A 20,102-nucleotide genomic window follows, 5' to 3' on the forward strand; every position below is an offset into this window, starting at 1 on the left:
AGGACTATCCCATGCCAGGACTTGTGGCGGCTGCAGCGGCAGCCTCGACTGGAGGAAGTGTGTTGGGGGGCTGAGCAGCAGCAGTTCAGGAACAGAGCAAGGGCTTCCATTTTAGCACCAGCAGCCGCAGCAACGGCCCGGTAGAGCATCAGGGGCAGCTGGGACAAAGTGAGCTCACAGAAGTGCCTCTGATCAGCCCGAGAGCGCATTCCAGCAGAGGAAAATGAGCCTCTCAGCCTTCACTAAGCCTGTGTGACGGGCTGAGTGCTCTTTGACTCAGGACTTTACCTCCCTCTCTCTCTTTCAGCACTGATTGACAAAGGGAATCAGTGGAAAAAGAAGAATCAAAGTCCTCGCTTTCAATTTGAAAAGGTAAGGCACGGTGTCTGAACTTTTCTACGGTCATTCATTAGCAGGGAGGGTTTTAAAGTTGGGCTGGTCAGTACTTCAAAGCAGGATTAGGGTTCCATACAGTCTGGAGAAGTTTTCAGCCTTTTTCCTCTTTAGCCTGTTGCTCAGCTATATCTCATTGAGTTTGATCATTTATTCAAACTGCAAAACAGGGCACTGCTCTCACTGTATTTACCTTGGCTCTGAGTCCAACTAAAGCCAGGGGTGTGTGTATGCGTGTGCATGTGTGTGTGTGTGTGTGTGTGTGTGTGTGTGTGTGTTCCAGCACTCTAAGACCTAGCAGGACTCTGAAGACAGAGAAGGGAGTCATTCAAACTGAACAAGCATTGAGCTTGTGATTTTTTTTTTTTTTTTGAATGTGTGAATGAAAGAGTGTTGTTCATGAACTCCTTATTAAAGCTTGGTCTGACCTCTTAATGAGGAAGAATCTTTTTAGCTTAAATATCTTCCTTGTCTTTTGTTATGAATATAATGCGGGACTCCTTGCTGTTTTGGGCTCTGGTGCACTGGAGACCCTTATAATGTGAAACATATGGGGCCATTCTTGTGGAAGCCTTTTGCTCAGTAAAGCAAGCCCATAGAACTCCAAAAGAAACAAACCTTTTTTGTCCTTTGTTGACTGTTTGGTCTGCCCTGCTGGTGGAGAGAGAATGATGGAGAGAAACAGAGAAAGAGAATTTGTCTTTTTTTCTTTGAGCTACAGCTGCTGCATGGTATTTGCGGCCTTAGGGCTGTGCTTCTCAGGCAGCCATTGTTGATGACACGTACAAGCGTCCTTGCATCACAGCAGCTACAACCCTCGTTACCTGAATCTCAGTCCCTCCCTTTCTCTGCTTCGAGTTTGAAATCAGACACACACCTGCATTTACACCCTCCTGTACACCTTTCTTTCAAGCAACACAAACCATGCGGGTTGTGACGAACATTTTGCAGGCTAAACTCTTTTAAGATAAGCCTTAATTACAGACCCAGCGAGATAGGAGAAACCTTTTTGAACTGGCAATTACAGCTTTTCTTGCTGGTTCTATTTTGAGTCGTATGAACGATATCTGTCCCTCAAGGGTAAACAAATGTGTGTCTAACAGTTGTTAAGCAACGTCAGAAAACCAAAGTGTCCGTTTTTGTCTTTAACTTCTCACTTCTTCCCTGATAACAGGCGGCAATTACAAAGGGCTGGCTGAGCGACAGATGAATGGGGATCCTGATAGTGTGGTTTGGACAGGTGGGTTGGCAAAGGGCTGGGGTTGTGTACTGTAAGCAGAACACTCTGATCTAACCCGGAGCAGCATGGCACAGAGCACCGGGGCATTTCACTTTGTCGCAGTGTTGCAGCCACTCGGCTGACATGTGTAAACCATTAAACTGAGAGAAGGAGACTAGGAGAGGGACGGAGAATGAAAGAAATAAAGGGGCAAGAGAGGCACAGGGAGAGAAAGAAAGAAGGAGCGAAAGAGGTTAGAAAGAGGAGAAAGAAAAAGAGGGATAGGGAGAATGAGAGAGTGAGAGTGGAAGCGTAATCCATTTTGGAACGCATTCCGCTATGACCTTGGGATAGAAAACGGTAATTAGGGAGTACTTTAGGAGCCTGGTGGGTGTACAGATTCACTCAGAGCCAGGGTTCTCGTTTTTTATTCCCTTCAAAATATCTCATGAAAATGAGGGACAAATATACGTTGGAGTTCCAGGATTACTAAATAAACTGGCTAAAAATACCCACCCCCCCTTCCGCGGCTTTTTTCAATAGATTTCTTGGTTTTGTTTATTTCAGTTCTTCGGCGTTGAATGGGCGTCAAAGCCACAGCGTAAACATATAGAACATAAAAAGACAGAACAGACTGTGGCCTTGTCTCTCTCCAGGCCCTTCGACCGGCCTGTTATGTCAGTGTGGAGATGTTATCCCGCCGTACGAGCCATGCTCTCTTAAATTCATGCCAAGTATGAATGCAAGGCGGTTTGGAACAGTGAAATTGATGGTATCAGGGTTATTAGATGGCAATTAGATCTGAATGCTAAATACCTACTGGAGCCTACAGCCTCTGCTAAGCCATAGCAGGGAAAATAGTAGGAAGAGCTTCAATCAAAGGACAAGGAGGAAATGTGTCCTGGTTGTAAAAGCCCCTTCATCTGATGGATGGATGAAACATGCATGAATTATTCTACTTTTCATGTGCTACATAGTGTAAATATAGTAAAAAATGCAAAAGGTTCTTGAAAAAACATTCCACTCCCCCCCCATAGGCAGCCAGACTTCCTGAAGCATTTATGGCACTTTAGGTGTTACTCAGGGTTGAAGACAAACAGCTTAGAAGATCATTAATCTGTTCTTGTGACTGAACGGCGCCCAGAGACTCCCAGGGAGACAGCAGGCTACACATGGCTGCTTTTTTGCATCTAGGTCCAGAGCGGGGCCAACTCTCACATGCTGGGTTGGATGGGCCATATCACCCGCCACCCCTCCCACCCCCCATAGAACTGGAATGATATTTCTAGACCTAGCAGTAGTCCAATTTTTGGTTTTTCGAAATACAAATTGGGTATGCTCTTACCCTTAAACTACAGACCAGATAAAGTTTGCGTTGAGCTGTGACAGGGGGGTTTGGCGCTGTTTGGGAAAGTGTTTTTTCGCCTTACAATGATGAATTTTGATGCACTCTTTTTTTCACCACAGGCACATAATTTCAGTTTAATGGACCCATAAAAAATATTCAAGTAGCCCCAAAATAGATGCTGTTGCCACAACCTGTCAATCATAAACTGGAGTGAGCCAACAAAAGCGTTTCAGTTTGATTTTTGAGTCGGAATGGGGGAAGGGATTCCTTGATTGCTTTCATATGTGTGCCAGCATAACCTTTGTGGAAATGTGGACCTTTTAGTTTCTCTCATTGATTTTGACAAACCTTGAAACTCTTCCGATTTTGCAACCTGTTTGTCCTGAAAGTTCTGCTCCTGTGCGCTTTATTATAGTGTGTATTGGCTCTGAAAGCTTAAATTCCTGCTTAGCGTGCGCTCGCACAGTACATCAGGACATAGAAATGATAATAAGTAATGAAAAGATAATAAAGTTAAAAGATGGCTACACTGCAGTGAGCACTTAGATCTTACTGCAGCAGAGAGCCATTACCGTATCCCCATCTCATTGTTTAGACACTGTCTTTAAAAGATTATGTGCTTCCCTTACGTTAAGCTTATTCATGGGCTTTTTCTTTTTTCCCTTACTTCTTGACTAAGACCCCCCCTCTTTCCCTATATTTCTCCTGCTCGTTTGCACACATAACACAAAAACAGAGTCTGCATGATGATAACCACACCGAAGTCTCGAATGGAAAATGTAACCATGGGAGCCTGTAGACATGTAGCAACCAGCCTAATAACATACAAACAAACTTTTACGTAAATGGATTCAGTTGCTGTGGCTCAACCCTAGGTTTGGGAGAGTTTTATTATTTGTGACAGACAAGTATGCAAGGTTGTTGCCAACTGTTGTCACCACAGTGGGCTCAAAAATGAAAACAACCATGAGGTCACCATTCACATGATTAGGCCATGCTTTAACTCTTAGGGGCTGACTAACGCTGATTTCTGCATGGTGGACTTGTTCTTGCTGCTATTTATGTCCTATTACATTAGTCTCTGTTCTTTCATGTTGTGGTTCACTGTTTGTACAAAATGGAAGATTCCATACAGTGTAGGCCAGGTGAAGGGTGTGGCTCCTAAAAGAGAACCAGGCTGCATCCCAGCACTTTTATATGCCTTTCTTCCTCACCTTTTTATCACTCCCTCATGGAATGTTGGATGGATTTATTTTCAGCGTTGTTCGGGGTAATTGAAAGAAAGGCATTTGGAGCTGCTGGAAAGTGTCCCAAGTGATGGTCATGCGTGTGTGAACGTGGCTGACAGCACCCACGCAGCCTAGTCTAGCTCTTACCTGCAGGGGTTGAGCTGGGGGAGCCAGACACACCCTAATCCCCCAACATCCTGACCCAGTAAACCTGTTGAAGCTTGTTCACAGTAGATCTGACATCCCATTTTCTCGAATCGCTCTGCCTGCCCTCTCCTGTGCCAGCCTCACTCTCACAGTGCCATGGGTGGGCTCGGGATTTGAGATCCCTGGCACTGCTTATTCCGCCTTTGTGGACTAATGCTGTGCCTCGAACCAGGAACAAAAGCAGTCAGTGCAAATTAAAGACCAATTATGTTCAGTGCGTGCTGGGGCAAGTCGCTCGTGTTTGCTTGAGTGATGAGAGACAGAATTGATAGGTCTTAGTGGGAAAGGATGTGCTGCAGGGCCGCAGTGCATCTGAATGATTCATGTGAAATTAATGATGAGCCAAAAGTTAACATTTTAAATTAGGGATGCACGATATGTTTTTTTTTTTTTTAGGCCGATACCGATAGCCAATACTGATCTGTATTTTTGTAAGTACAAATGCAGGTGCAAAACAGGTTAAGCTTTTCAGACATGCCCAAGTGCTTTTTAAACAAAATACCATGTTAATTTTATTCTGTTGTTAATTTGACCGTTGTATTAAGTGACAGACTTAATACAGAAAAGCTCACAAAAATGCCAGTTCTACAATTTGCCAGATAATGTCAGACTCATGATACTGATATTGGTTTTGTAAAGCTGATATCTGATTGATAACCTGCCGATATATTGGTGTATTCCTATTTTAAATTGGATAAAATTATATTATTGGGTATATTGGGCTTTGTGGGTCTTCATGGCTTTTATTTGAGTTGATTTGAACAGTAATATGTCATATTGTTTTGTTTTTTTAAAGCTTTGTTTTGTTTATAATGAATCTTTTGCTATAGTTTGTTAATGGCTGATTTCATAAATTATTTAAGGCAGATCTTTGCAGCACAATTCAATATACTGTTTCACTAACATTCCCTCTCGCCTCTGGGTCACTCAGAGGTTAAGTGTTGGTTAGACACCCTACCTATCTCTATCTAGCACAGTGCTTTGACACTTCCAAAACATTACTCAGGCTTCCTCCCATGCCTCTACCCCGGAGAAACAGAGGCCTTAAGTATTGGCCGACCTGTTCATTAATTTCCCATTAGTCGACAGTTTTTCCTCCAAGTCTCAGGGGAAATAGACTAACCCCGCCATTAGTTCCAACAGTCTCTGATGACCTCTCCCCCCCTACTCCCACCTCCTCCCACACACACACACACACACAGACTCACATACACCCAGCCCATTTCCCCCAGTGATGACCTCCTCACACACACAGCCTCTTTCATTCCGCTCTGAGGGTTGGTTTAAGCCCCGGCTACATGGCCCCTGGTTTATGGCTCCCACTCTGGAGTCCTTCAAAGTGTTGAGCTGTAGCCTGCAGTCACTTCAGACTTAATTGACGGACACATTCTCCACTGTGGATTGGCCAGCATTTAATCACAACAAACAATCAGGGCGACTTGAGAAGGATGGTGATGCCTTTGGGAGAATTTGGAATGTGTGTGTGTGTGTGAAATTTCAATGTGAGGTAGCTATTTATCAACCAAAATAGATCTTTATTTTACACATGCTGCACAAGAGCCTAAAACAATCATCTTTTAAAAAGTAATTGACATGCAGCCTAATCCTGGCTAATTCTAAAACTAGGATAGTCAAACACAGCCTTCACATCATAAATCAAGAGAAACTGTATTTCCTGTAGCTTTTACTTTGATTAGCACAGTGTTTGCAATGGCCGGCAGGCAACAGTTTGTTGGGGCTCTTCCCTGCTCTCCAGCTGACAAGCAAGACAGAGCAACAGGGAGGCCAGATCAGAGATGACTAGATAAGGGATGTGTGTGTGTGTGTGTGTGTATGTGTGGGTGTGTTGGGGGTGCAGCCTCTTCCCAGTCCACCAATGCAGGAAGTTCATGGCCACGAGGTCACAGGGACACGCCATCTCTCAGGGATTTACAGCACGCTGCGCTGCGGATAACTGGTTTCAGCCGGAATTCTTTGAAAGTTGTTTTTGTCTTTGTCATTGTTGCTCTGACAGTTTCAGTGTGGTAACTAGATTGCTGGTCTCCAATCGTTTGATGGAGAGAAACACAGAAAACACGCACATCCCAATCCTCAGTCACAGGTGCTGGACAAAGAACAGTTGAAGAGCAGAGCAGAGTCTGATGAAGAGCCTGTGCGCTTGAAATGTTACAGCAGTGTAGGTGTTAATAAATACACCGTGGGAGAATTAGTGTGGGGACTTTATAGTTTGCTTTGATTCACTACAATCTTTTGATACCACTGTATCTCTCTTTGCAGTAGAGATAAATGGCAATCATCTCAAACATGTTAAAGAGCCCTTAACATATTCTTTTGTTTCCCCCAGTACTATATTTCTGCGACACACTGTTGGGACTGCAGACAGACTGTTGCTGTGTAAACAAGAAACCCTCTGTGTCATACAATCTGGAATTGAGGTCACACTCTAAAGATATCTGCGGGGAACTTGGACACAAAAGCTGAGGACTTTGACCATCAAATATTGACATGAATGAAGTCACTCGCATCAACTGGGAATAGTGCGAGGGAATTGAAGGGTCTGAGCTACCTGTGTTTCTACTCTTATAGAAGTCCGTTTCAAGATGGAGGAGGGATATGAACTCGACCTGACATATATCACGGAGCGTATCATTGCTGTGTCCTTCCCCCGGGGATGCTCCGAGGAGATCTACGCACACAACCTGAAGGATGTCACTCGAATGCTCAAGTCCAAACATGCAGACAATTATCTGGTCAGTGCTTGTCCATGTGTTGCACACTGTCTCACCTTGAAAGCAGATTGTGCTGTAGGAAGTAGCAGATGTGCTAGTCACAGTGCAAACAGTATTGACGTCAGGGCTGATGCTGACAAAGCATTGATCTCCTAGTGGATCATCTTCAGCTCATCTTTCACTCATGCTAGTTAATGAATCAGTGCTTGGCAGAAATATATCTGTTCGTCTATGTGGTACAGTAGAAGTTTGTTTTGGGATTGAGAAGTAATCATATTTGTGTGTATTCACTGACTGTGTTGTATTTTTTCTTTAGATTATCAACCTGTCAGAGAAAAGACATGATCTCTCTAAAATGAACCCCAGGGTAAGTTTATGTGAATGTCACCTGTATCAAATCAGCACAAATTAATAAAACGGTAGCAGGATGAGGATATCAATATGCATCAAAGTGGAAAAGAACAAAAATCAGTACATTTCTGTGGCAACATAGATTTCAGTGCATCCTCTTTGATCAATTACAGTAAACAATATAATATTGACCAAAAGTGCATGTTCTGGGGACAGAGGTGTAGACAGACACTGTGCCTGTTCACAATGTCTGAGTGTGTGGTGTGTTTTCAGACCCTGGACACAGGCTGGCCGGACCTGCATGCCCCCCCTCTGGATAAGATCTGTACTATCTGCAAGGCCATGGAGAGCTGGCTGAACGCTGACCCTCTACATGTGGCGGTCATACACTGTAGGGTGAGCATCTACAGGTTGTGCTGCGCCATGCTTTAAACAGTCTCTTGTTTAAATCAAACATGTCAGCTGTATTCCAATATTACCATTTGCAATAGCAATTACTGTATACCATATTCAACATCATAGTAATTACAGTGTTATTACACATTTATAAAGTACTGTTTTGTAAAAACAGAGCTGAACCACAAATGCTGCATGCAGAGTGAATCATCACCTGCCCTCTCTTTTTCTTCAGGGCGGCAAGGGTCGAATTGGTGTGGTCATCTCATCCTTCGTGCATTTCACCGATATATCAGCCAGGTAACCACTACTATGTATCACATTTTTGACATGTTACCATGAATGTCATGGTTAAATTTGCATTCAGTGAAGATTTGTGGTAATATGAGTGTGCTCACTTGGCAGCAAACGATATCAACAACAACCCACAGCTTTTCTTAAAGACTCATTCTGTCGACCACAAGCAATGTCATTGCTTAACCACGACTGAATTATTTGCCCCCTTTAATTTGGGGTCAAGGTGAGTCAGAAAGTGAGTCAAACAAGTTCAGTTGCTTTCAAATTCAAAGGAAAACCACACAATTTAAGCTATGAATCACCCCGTACAGAATTACATGAATCAACCTAGAAGCATGTTAGATACAGTAATAGCTTGTGGCCACAATATCACTTTCACTAAATCTACTGATCTAAGAAAAAACAGATCTAATTTTCTAGCCTTTGCCAGTCAAACAAAGTCAGAGCAGCTGCAGATTTACTAATCCCTAAAATCAAGAAGAGCAGCAAACATTTGGATAGACAGTAGTTTGTAGTAGAGTGTTGGAAAGCGCTGTGTGTGTCTGGTTGTTTTGGCTGGGCGTTATGCGACTATGTAGATCTTTTCAGCACACAGCCCACAGCCATTGTGGTATGAGCACACATCAGCCAAGGCTGGCCAATCTCAGCTTCCCCTGGGGTCTGTGTCCCACTGAGGAAGACTAAACTCAGGGTTGGGTCAGGGTTTGTTAAGGTGAATGTGAAAGACAGAGGGCAAAAAGACGTAGAGGAAGAGATAGAGAAACAATGAGATAGATTTACAATGAAATAGAAGGGGGGAGAGAGAGAGAAAGAGAGACAACAAGAGAGAGAGAGAGAGACCTCGGGTGAAAAGGCTCCAGCGGCTGTTGGTTTTAGTGCTGTCCGAATAGCAGTGCTGTGTACACACTCCGGCCTCTCTCTGTCCTCCTCTCCCCCTCCGTGTTTACTTAAGGCTGGCATTGTCTTCCTCTCTGCTGGAATCCCTTGTCTCTCTGGTTACTTTCCCTCTTGTCCACTGTGCATGTGTGTGCATGTGTGTGTGTGTGTGTGTGTCAGTGTCAGCGTGTGTCTGCGTTGTCCTAATTTATGTTAGGGGTAACTGCATTCAATTATAGAGGAGCAGAGAGTCTCGTAATCTCTCCGCTGAGTCATAATTACCTGAAGTGCTTAATGTGTTTCTCTGCATCTCTCAAAGTGCTGATCAGGCGTTGGACCGCTTTGCAATGAGGAAGTACTACGATGATAAGGTCTCAGCTCTGATGACACCTTCCCAGAAACGGTAAGACCCTAAACATAAGCACACCCTTCTATATTGTAGCCAAATGAAGTTCCAAACTGTGTCTATTTATGTTTTTTGACTAGTGTGTTGTTGTCTGCGCTGGACCCTTTTGTGTCCTGACCCCATGCTGCCATCCACCCACATTCATGTCCCAGACACACCTGAACCAATACAAAAGACTTTGCGTGTCTTGGTGCTGTTTTGTCTATTTTCCACTGAAAAAGCCAGCCGATAGACCAGTCTTTGTTTCGTAATAGTAACGGGAATGGGATCCCATGGTGACCTGGTGTAATCTTATCCCCGTGCATCGCTGTGAATCAACGTGACTCACACTGAGGCCTTTTTATGCAGAATACGGTGGCCAGAATTGCACAATGGGTTTCTCCAATTTTGTTTTTTTCAAGTTTCTCCAAGCTTTCCTAGCCCCAAGTGTTTCTGAAATCTATCACTGAGGGATCAATGCTGATCTGTGGGCCAGTGCATCGCACAAGGAGGAGTTGGAACTGTACTAGACTGAATTTTCACTTGAAGGTTATATTATTTTAGATATGTTGTTCAAGGGATATTGCCTGCAAGTTTCTGCCCTCCATGTTGTAAATCAGGTGTGACAGCATGGCCAGTTGAGCACAGAGGACCCTATTAATTAAAGAACAGCTATGATCCTTGGTCACATGAAGGGCCCATATCACCATGTTTTGTCCTGTGCCTTGGGGTTACGCCTGCATTTTGTTTACATCCACCTCTGTGCTTTCATGTCAGGTATGTTTGGATCCTCAACAGTCTTCTGAGCGGATCAATGAAGATCAACGCCTCCCCCTTGTTCCTGCACTGCATCATTCTTCACGGGATACCAAACTTAGACGCCACTGGAGGTTAAACTCATATTGTTTACCACTATAAATGACACAGCTACAACTCCAATGAAAACACAGCAACTGGTACCATGAGAGTATAAAAATCCAGACAAAACCACATCAGAGTCGTAGCAATAAACAAGATGTAGGCTTATCTGTATCGTATGGTCGTAAAGCGTTTCTGGCACCTTATATCTTTCTCTCTGTCTGTCTAGCTCTTTCTAACACACACATGCACACACACACACACACGCAGATACAGACACTTACATAAACAGAACTGTGGAGAAGAGCTACTTTATGGCTACCCAGTAAACCCAGGGGAATCCACACCCATGTTTCCATATAAACTGGTGTTTTCACTCATTTCACTGAAGCAGCAAAGGTCTTCGTCAACTGAAATCTCTTTCTCACAACAGAATCTTATCACCAGTTAGCTGTGAACGGTACAATCTGAGAAGATCTCTTGGGATATCTTGTACATGAGAGGCAATAGTTGAGGCCGTGTTATTCGTCCTTTGAGAAAATCTCATAGACAAAGCAATAATATTGGGTCATGTTTCATTATATTCTAAGAACATGCCGTCTTTCCACAAGAGGTTTAGGCAGATTTATGTGAGGTGACACTTCAATGCATTTAACAGCATTGTACAATGATGTAACAAACTCATTTGAGCATTTATATCTCTCTTTCAGTGTGTCGCCCATACCTCAAGGTCTACCAGGGAATGCAAGCAGTGTATTCCTCTGGAGTCTAGTAAGTAGTTTAAACTAACATCATTTCAACATCATTGTTTGCCTCAAAGATTATTGGAATACATGAAAGCAATTTTCCATTTAACTTCATTTCACGCTAATTCTGAGCCTTTCTGAGTTATGGCTTTCTGTAATTGACTGTGATTGGTTGCAACTGGCCGACTTACTGTGATTGACTGCTGGTAGATAAACTCTGGTTTCTTGTTTTGTCTCAGTCACATTGGTCCAGGCCACAGAGACAGAATATGCATCACACTAGAGCCTGCCCAGCTGCTAAAAGGGGACATCATGGTAGGAAAATATACAGTTTATGCTGCCTATTCATACTTTCTGACATGAATACTCATTGAAATACTCACTGTAGTTAATGTAATAGTAATAGCAAATATGTTTTATAGGTTAAGTGCTATCACAAGAGTGAAATTACTTCAGAGCGTGAAGTAATTTTCCGGCTGCAGTTCCACACGGGAGCAGTGCAGGGCTACAACCTGATGTTCGAAAAAGAGGACATGGAGACTGCCAACAAAGGTAGACCTGGAAAAACCCTGAGAACAGGTCTCAACGTGCCTCCAGTTTACAGCAACTACTCTGCTCCACACAGCATTGCATGGCTCAGTCTGGACTTAATTTAGACTTGGCAGTTTGAGACCAATAATCTTTTTTCCCAAACATGTAATGTATTATGGTTTACTGAGAGAATCCTCGTCACAGGCAGCACCATTCAGCCCTGCAGTTGTGAATGGCCACACTCACGGCATTCCTGTGTGTTGACATTCCAGATCCAAGATTTCCGGATTACGGGAAAGTGGAGCTGGTGTTCTCAGAGGGCCCAGAGAAGATCCCAGGTATTTTCTTAACTCCTCACCTTTTTCGAAAGTTTTTACAGAGAGAGGTAGTTTGAAAACCAGACACGGTGCTTTCTCCCCCCGGTGTTCTTCCTTCGCACCGTTCCTTCCCCCTCTGCCCCCTGCTGAGAGGAGGATGTGGAATGCTGCAGAGGGGAAATGTAGTGTGAAGTGTGTGCTGACAGAGAGGTAAAGCAGCACAGCATGTGCTGCCTCAGAGCCCCATAGGAGGGAAACTGTGTGTTGTGTGTATGTGTGTGTATGTGGATTTGGGTGTTTGTCTGTGTATGTGTGCATGTGTGTGAGATATATGTATTATATATGTATGGTATGTGTGCATCTGTCAAACACAATTCCTAAAATACCTAAAATAAAATAACTCCCAATGGCATGATGAAAATATTTCTGCTAGGCTTAGACCAATATTATGGGTTTGCCGATCTATTGAGCCGATATTGCCTTTTTAATAAAAATCGGATATTGGCCAGTCAGTGCTGTCCCCCGCCAATATGATGGAGGTAAGGATATGATTTGGCTCAACAGCTTCAGGGGTGGCAGTCTGTAAAACCTGAAATGAAACCTGGCTCATCCTGCTTTATGGAGCTAACCCACCTAAGAATTTCATTAGTATGGGTTTAATTGGAGAGTTTAAGTGACAGTCTAATGACAGTCTCTAAATGCTGTTTCAGAGGCTTTTCCACCCTGCCAAGAATAAAAAATATGGGGCAAAACTGAATCCTTGTAATTTTTGGGGACTTTTTTGGCATGAAATTGGTGAAATTTATAGATATTGAATATCGGCACAAAATATTGACTATGAACAGCTTCAGTTCTTCAAAAATTCATATCCTGCAAACCCTAATTTCCAATCTCTCCAGTCATTCCAGAAGCTACAATAAAAAAATGACCAACAGTATTTTGTAAAATTTCCAAAAACAACTTGATATCTCAATCATGTTTTTGTTGGGTCCAGGCGCAGACAGGTGGCAAAATGGAGCAGATGTTATTGTGGACTACAACACAGCAGATCCTCTAACCCGATGGGACTCCTACCAGAACATCTGTGACGGGGAAGGTACTGGCTACCATACATTACTCACTACATGACTCACTAAATCTCTATAGCAATGCCAAGGTCTGCCTAATGAATCAGACCCTATCTGAGTTTGTCAGTGTCTGTTTTATGAATGGAGGGAGGCCCATAGGGTATTAGGCAGGCATTAAATGTAGTTTGCTTCTCTCTCTCTCTCTATGGCTGTCTTTTTCCTGCCTCCAATGCTCTCTCTCTCTCTCTCTCTCTCTCTCTCTCTCACACACACACACACACACACACACACACACAGTACATACACAAACTCTCTCTCTCACACTGTCTTTCTCTCTCAGGGCATTAACAGAGTGTGACAGGTCCTGTCCATTGCTGTGGCCAACCTTGCTCCATGTTATTGAGGGACTGCTGTGTGATTGCATTAACATGCACACACACTCATCACTAGCTTGGTTTATGTGGCAATCTTAGCTAAAGGGAGTTATTACTCATGAGTGGGACTTGCACAGGCCCTATGGAAACAAGACTTTTACTATGGTGAGGAAAGGAAATGGCCGACAGCATTTAGCTTGGTCTAAGAAGCCTGTAGAGAAACTCCTTATGTTGCTCTATGATTATTATGGCAAGCGGTGTTGTGAGTGATGTTGTATATAGGGAATACTGGGTTCAGAGAGAGAGCATTTAGTTCTCAAGAGATTTCTGTTTTGTTGTTTCATCAAATGAATGGGCATGCTTTAACCATCCCACACACACGCATACACACTCTCACTAGCGCTTGCACACATTCACACACGCACACACACACACAGACAGACCCACACACACACACTCAGAGCCACCCTGTCGGGGCGTCCCAATCCTAGCTGCGGTTGTTGCTCTCCCAAATCTCTCCACTCAACCACAGAATTCACAACAACCTCCCAGAATAGAGCGACGTGGTGGTGGCATTAAAACATAGATCCACCCATTCCCAGTCTTCAGTGAGTGTTTTTATAAGCTAACTTCAGCTAACTCATAACAAAAATGAGTTGCATTTTTTTTTTTTTCATTTAAAATACCCCAACACATCAATATAGATTTTTATGCACATCTCTGGGCATGTAATGAAAGAGCAAACACTTAAAATTAAGAATTCATCAAAGGAAAACAAAGACATCAAGAAAAAAGCGATTTTTTTTCTTTTGCTTTAATTCCAAGGCATTCATGTGGGATATTTACAGCCTTGTTTTCTCATGTAAACACTAGATCTGAGAGGGAAGACAGGGAGCTCACTTGGAATTCTGCATCTACTTACCAGTCCTCTGGCAGCCCCAGTTTCCCTCTGAGAAGCTGTCACTCAGAGGCTGGTCAGAAGGAGGAAGTCTAAAAAAAAAACGCTTGCCACTGCAGTGCTAAGGTTGTGAAAAGAAAACCTCATTTACTTCAATGGCTTTTCCGCAAATCCCCAATCCAACTGTGTGTTTATCCCCATGTGTGAATTAAGGGGTTGAATTTGGGAACACTGGTCTTGGGAAAGGCTGTGTTTTGTGTTTACTGTTAGAACCAGCTCATTGTCTTTGTTTAGCTTACAGCTTACAGTAGGAACGATGAATGGTTGATGAAAAGTGATGAAATGAGAAATGTGCAATGGTTCTTGCTCATCTAAAAAAATATGTAATGTCTTAGATCTCATTGAGTAGCCTCTCTAGAGTCTGTTCATTCATATTTATTGATCGTATGCCCGTCCCATAGAGCAGCTTTCCCTTCATAGTGATTTCCTCTCTGTGCTTCCAGTGAATCATAGCAAACCCATGTACAAATTGCCTGTTGGATTATTAGGGAATGTTTCCCAGAGGGCTGACTGCTGCACAGCGGAAGCACACATGGAAGCCAGGGCTGAGGGAAAATGAGGATGATGATCATCATTAAGCTTCTGACTCACGGCTCTGGCATATGAGAGGTGTTGGGATGGTAGTAACTGAGATGGGATGGAAACGGCAGGGTAATTGCACAGTCAAACATAACCAGACCTCCTCCTGTGCTACAAGAGCGGCTCAGATTGTGTCACTCTCTGCACTGTTATTGGGAGATTATTCTGGGATTGACCATACCACAACAACCAAAAGATGTTTGATGAAGGCTAGATATAAATGGGAGGTTTTGGTATGACTGAGTTTGTCAAGTTCACTGGATGAAAACATGCTCGGTTAACCATTCATGGGCTTCGATAGGCAAAACAGTTTTTGAAACAATTGTTGAACCCCATAATTGAGTTTAGGGCACATCTGTTTCATGCTGGTATTGTACACGAGGATGGCAGGCATGTAATTTCGTGACACACAAGAGCGAGAGAAAAACAACCTGGCCGCCGCTTTTCATAAAAAATTGCCCAGAGCTCCAAGTAGAAGGCAGGATTGCTCTAATTAAAAAGTGTCTTTTTACAGTGTGAAAGAGTCTGGAGCTGCAGGAATGTTGTTTTCATCCTCTGATCCTCTCTCAGGCACCCTCTCTCTCTTTCTTTCCCTCTTTTTTCCCCTCTCTCCCTGGTGGGGTAGTCCCCTGATGCAGGGCAAGAGGTCGGGTTACAGCTTCTCTCCGACCCGCCTCCACTCCTAAGCCCCGCCCCACTTGTTTACATTCCTCTGCCCTTATTTGGAGAACTCAAGGTCCCCCCTTGTGTGGAGTGCAAACACTCTCACCTTCTCAGCGCTGAGGGAGAAAGAAAGCGCGGCCAACTCATTCGAACTCTGTTGGCTTGATTTGACCCTGACCATTATCTCCTGGTTAAAAGCCATGTGCTTCCTTGTGTGTCTGCATGGCCCCTTCTCCTCCTCAACTTTTGCTTTGCTGGAGACGGGGATTGTCTTGTGCACTTACCTGGCAGTGAAGGGGAAGGTAAGAGCTGTGGCTGACTGCATTTTTTCGTCAAGGAGACAGACGGGGGCCTTGAGGGGGAGTGAGTGAGGGGGAGGGGAGAGAAAGGAGAGGGGCAGGAGGATGACAGGGACATGAGTGAGAGAGAGAGGGAGAGAGAGGGAGGGACATGGAGAAGGGAAGACATCTGTCTTAAGAAGTGTTAGCACCTTGCCAGGAGGAATGTTGTAAGAGGGATTTGTTGGCGTACTCCCGGCGGATCTGACCTGCATGGGCCACACTCGGAGGCCTCAGCCAAGGCGGTACGAGGCTTTATGTGAGTTCCACCAGCCAGTCGTGTGTTTGTGTGAGCGGGGGGCAACCAACACAGGAGCTTTTGGAGAGGAGGAGGGGAGCTTTTATCATGCGTGTCTGGTATTCAGATCCTCCAGTCATGGTTTGACTGAAAGGCAAGTACTTACTTAACGCGGTAGACTGAGGGAGAAGCATAGGAATCATGTTCCAGCTCTCTTTGTTGAGGTAGAGGGAGAGTGACAGTCAAACAGCAGCATTACTTACTTGGCAACACTCTTCGCATGCACTTGGAATTTATACTGAACCCTTGTTTTGTGTAAGTCTCGCAAAGTAGAACTTGTTTTCATGGTTTTTGAAGTCTTTGGGGCAGTGATGGATTTGACTGCTTGCAAATGCCTGACCTCTGTGATTTTTATTTTGCTTTGGAGGATTAAGGAGGTTGTTTGGACATATGCTGGGGGTCAAGGGGCAGGCGGAGGGAGCGGGGTGGCTTAATCACAGCAGGGTGAGGAATGCAGAGGTCAGACTCGGAAGACCCACAGCCTACTAACTTTCAGAGCAGCGTACAGATGGATCTCCACACCTCTTATATAACCTGAGCACGAGGAACACCTTTTGTCTGCTGCCACCTTGCCAGTTCACCTGGTGGCCCGGGGGGGAGAGATAGAGGCTGTTATGGCAAGATGACTTGTAATGTAATTGCTTGAAATAGGTTGGATTAGAATATTGATGGGAGTGGGTTAGGGTTAGGGTTAGGTTGGTTTGGATTTGGTTGATTTTGCTTCATGTTAGTTTTTGGTTGTTGTTTTTTGCATTTCAGATCACAAAATGACTAATTAGATGGCTTACAAAAGTATGGAAAACATTTAGCTTTCCAGTTGTATAAGAAATGTACTGATGGCACCAGCATATATTTCTCAATGTCTCAATTCAGTTCATAACATGGTTTCCTCTGTGAATGTGTCTATTTCCTAGTTACTGCAAGTCTAATCTGAAATGTCTGTTGTGAAATGTCTGAACTGTTGTCTTTGTCAGTGGAGGTGTGATTATATGTCTGGAGGTTTGTCAGTAACTCATTCTGTATGATGGAGTCTTGTTTGTGGGATAACCTATCTGTGCGTGTGAACGTAGTGTTGTGTTGTCTGTGGTTTTGTACTGTTTGTTTGTGTTTGTCTGCGTGAGTTCATGGTGTTTGTGTGTGCGTGTCTATGTGTGTATGCGTGCCCATACCAGCTGACCGTATGAAGCGCTGCATTTCTTCTCTTTGCAGTGCCACGTTCTCAGGGCCTAAACCAGGACAAAGCAGCTAACAAGAGGAGCCCCAACGGAGGAGCGGCCACGCTGGGCCGAGGGGCCCACACAACCTCCACCACCTCCAGTCCTGACCACAGTGATCACGCCCTCTCTGCCAGCAGTGACTCAGGCCTGTCTAGCACTTCTCTGTGGGCAGACAGACCCACACCTACAACCACCAACACCAACACCACCACCACCACCACCACCACCACCACCACTACCACCAGGCCCAACCAGGGTCCCAGCCGGCAGGAAAAGGCCCAGCTGAAGCGCCTCCTGAGTGGCTTTGGTCTTGAGGACCCCTGCCTGGAGGAGATGGCTGATCAAGGCCCCAGGGTGGGCATCCAGCGTATAGTCCCTGCCCAAGTGCACATCAACGGAGACCCCCGTCCCAGGGAGAGGGAAACGGACATCTTGGATGATGAGGTCATGACTGGTCATGATCTGCACAGCGTGGACAGCCTCGGGACCTTGTCGTCCTCCTGCCACAAGAGCAGCCAGAACTCCCTGCTCTCAGATGGCTTTGGGAGTCCTGGAGGAGAGGAGCATCAGCTGCCCCAAAGCCAGCACCACCTCCAGCACCCTGCCCCTGCCCACATGGAGGAGTATGGGAGAGGCTATGCTGAGGCTACGAGGGGCTATCTGGGACCCCAGAGCAACTCTGTGGCCTCCTCTACTCCCAGCAGCGCTTCTGTGCCCAAGCAGCATGTTTATAGACAGGGAAGCTATTCCACACACTCCTGGGTTCGCCAGCAGCAGATGGTAGCTGCACAACAGTTCGCCTACATGCCCGACGACGGAAACGACACAGAGAGGTACCCAGGGAACAAGCAAGGGAGCAGCCCACCTAAAGCAGGCCTGCCCACTGAACCACAGGCTCCTACCAGGGACACGAATGAAGCCCTGAGAAAAGCAGTGACTCACAGTGAACAGCCAACGATAAACAATAACAATAACAACAAACGGGATGAGGAGTTCAAATCTCTGACGGTGGACATTGACAACTCCATTGACCAGCTCAACCAGCTGATCATGGACCTGGATCCCACATTTGTGCCGGTTTCGACCCGCTCCAGCTCCATTAAGAGGAACGGCGGGGCACATGTGAATGGCTCAGCCACCAAATGCGCCAACGGCATCAATCACAGACTCAACGATAACAATGCAACCACCCTGCAAAACACACAGCAGACAGGTAAGATCGTCAGACAGTCTGGGTGTGGTGGTGATGGTGTGGTGTGGTGTGATGTTGTCTGGAAGTGTAGTTGGTGGTGAGTTCATGTGATCTAATGCTATGCAATGTGGTGGTGAAAAGGCTGTAGAAGTGGTAGTGACAATAGTATGAGGCCAGATAAGTTGATTTCCCACTAAACATCGTAAAAGATATACTTTTCCCATAATAAAACTACATTTATCAATATGCTAGGTATATTTTAACACTGTGCTCTGTAGCTCCTCTCTGACTGCTTCCAGCATCAACTCCTCTCCTCCCTCACTACAGAGTTAACTTCACAAAGCACACCTTTGCTCCCTCTCCCACCTGGCGAGTGTTAGTGGAGCAGAAATAGCAGGGTTGTTGCCAGGTTTTCAGATGTTTTCAGCATGTTTCTGAGGTAAAAGCGCCGTCGAGACTTGTCTGTGTACAGCTATCTGACTAGGGGATCAGTGCGGTACATGAACAGAGGGAGAGCAGCTGTCATCGGCCTCTCTGAACACCGCTGTGTCTCACAGTTTGACTGTAGAGATTGTGTACTGAGGAATACAGATATACCGCTTACATAATGAAAGTCGTTACAGTCCTCTTTCCTATGGATTTTCTAACTGATGCCACTTTTGCATCAGTGAGTAAATAGAAAAGCTGTTGTTTTTAGAAGATGTTTTAAACATTATGTCACACACACACGCCTTTTCTTCCTTTTAGTGTGAGTCATCTCTCACTGATGCTTCCTTCCTTATTGTCACATGGTTACTGCACAACATTACACTTTCATCTGTGTTCTAGTGGAAAAATAATAGATTTCTGATTCTCAGGATTTGTTCTCTTTGACTATTCAGAAATATTTTTTTTTCAATGTGCAATTTCAGGACAAGGATTTAGCTCATTAACCGAATGTATTGCTTAGGACGCTGTCCGGAAAACCAAAAGATTAAGTCTTTTGTGATTTGGAAATTACAGTTCTCATCAATACCATGTGATCATTATATTTGATTGCTTGTTTTTCATTTTCCTTTTGTTGTTAGGGTTATTGTGCAGATGGACCCAACATTACTTTGACATAATGTGTATCTAGACGTCCACCAAAGTTATTTCCACATGGCTCATGTTCAAACTGATACCAAGACCTTGTTCAAGGACACACACCGTGATGTTGAAACACTGCAAAAGAATTTAAAGAATGTCCACTGCCTTTCAGTAACTGTGTGTCTCCTTCTAGCAACTTGCCATAAGCTTTCACAGAAGTTGCTGGATTAGAAATTCCATTAACTCAATTCAGTTTGTTGCCCCTACAAGCCCTTTTGGTGATTAAGATAACCTTATTCCTGTCAAGGTTTTTTTTACAGATTAAGTCATTTTGATGGCTATCTTTTTCCCATCCCGTATTTTTTTTCCTCAAACTTGGCAAAGTCTATAGTTACAGGCTATCAAGTTTGGTAATGTTGACTCAATGATAGTCAGTTGATAGGTGCAATGGCACTCCATTTTGTTT

At 44.4% G+C, this 20,102-nt stretch overlaps 1 protein-coding gene across 2 annotated transcripts in view; it reads left to right on the forward strand.

The window, feature by feature from the left end:
* Positions 1–212: 212 nt before the first annotated feature.
* LOC139925578 (tensin-3-like) overlaps positions 213–20,102 on the forward strand; it is a 31,635-nt gene continuing 11,745 nt past the window's right edge. For both annotated transcript variants that reach the window (XR_011785276.2, XM_071917014.2), the window contains exons 1-13: positions 213–372; positions 6,983–7,146; positions 7,442–7,492; positions 7,750–7,872; positions 8,108–8,172; positions 9,365–9,448; positions 10,208–10,320; positions 10,999–11,059; positions 11,274–11,349; positions 11,457–11,586; positions 11,838–11,903; positions 12,877–12,978; positions 17,369–18,589. Coding sequence is in view for 1 of the 2 variants with exons in the window: in XM_071917014.2 (XP_071773115.2) it covers positions 6,997–7,146; positions 7,442–7,492; positions 7,750–7,872; positions 8,108–8,172; positions 9,365–9,448; positions 10,208–10,320; positions 10,999–11,059; positions 11,274–11,349; positions 11,457–11,586; positions 11,838–11,903; positions 12,877–12,978; positions 17,369–18,589 (2,242 nt within the window). In the remaining variant the exon portion in view is untranslated. The remainder of the gene's footprint in view (positions 373–6,982; positions 7,147–7,441; positions 7,493–7,749; positions 7,873–8,107; positions 8,173–9,364; positions 9,449–10,207; positions 10,321–10,998; positions 11,060–11,273; positions 11,350–11,456; positions 11,587–11,837; positions 11,904–12,876; positions 12,979–17,368; positions 18,590–20,102) is intronic.

This window comes from Centroberyx gerrardi, chromosome 13, assembly GCF_048128805.1.
Source record: "Centroberyx gerrardi isolate f3 chromosome 13, fCenGer3.hap1.cur.20231027, whole genome shotgun sequence".
NCBI lineage: Eukaryota > Metazoa > Chordata > Actinopteri > Beryciformes > Berycidae > Centroberyx > Centroberyx gerrardi.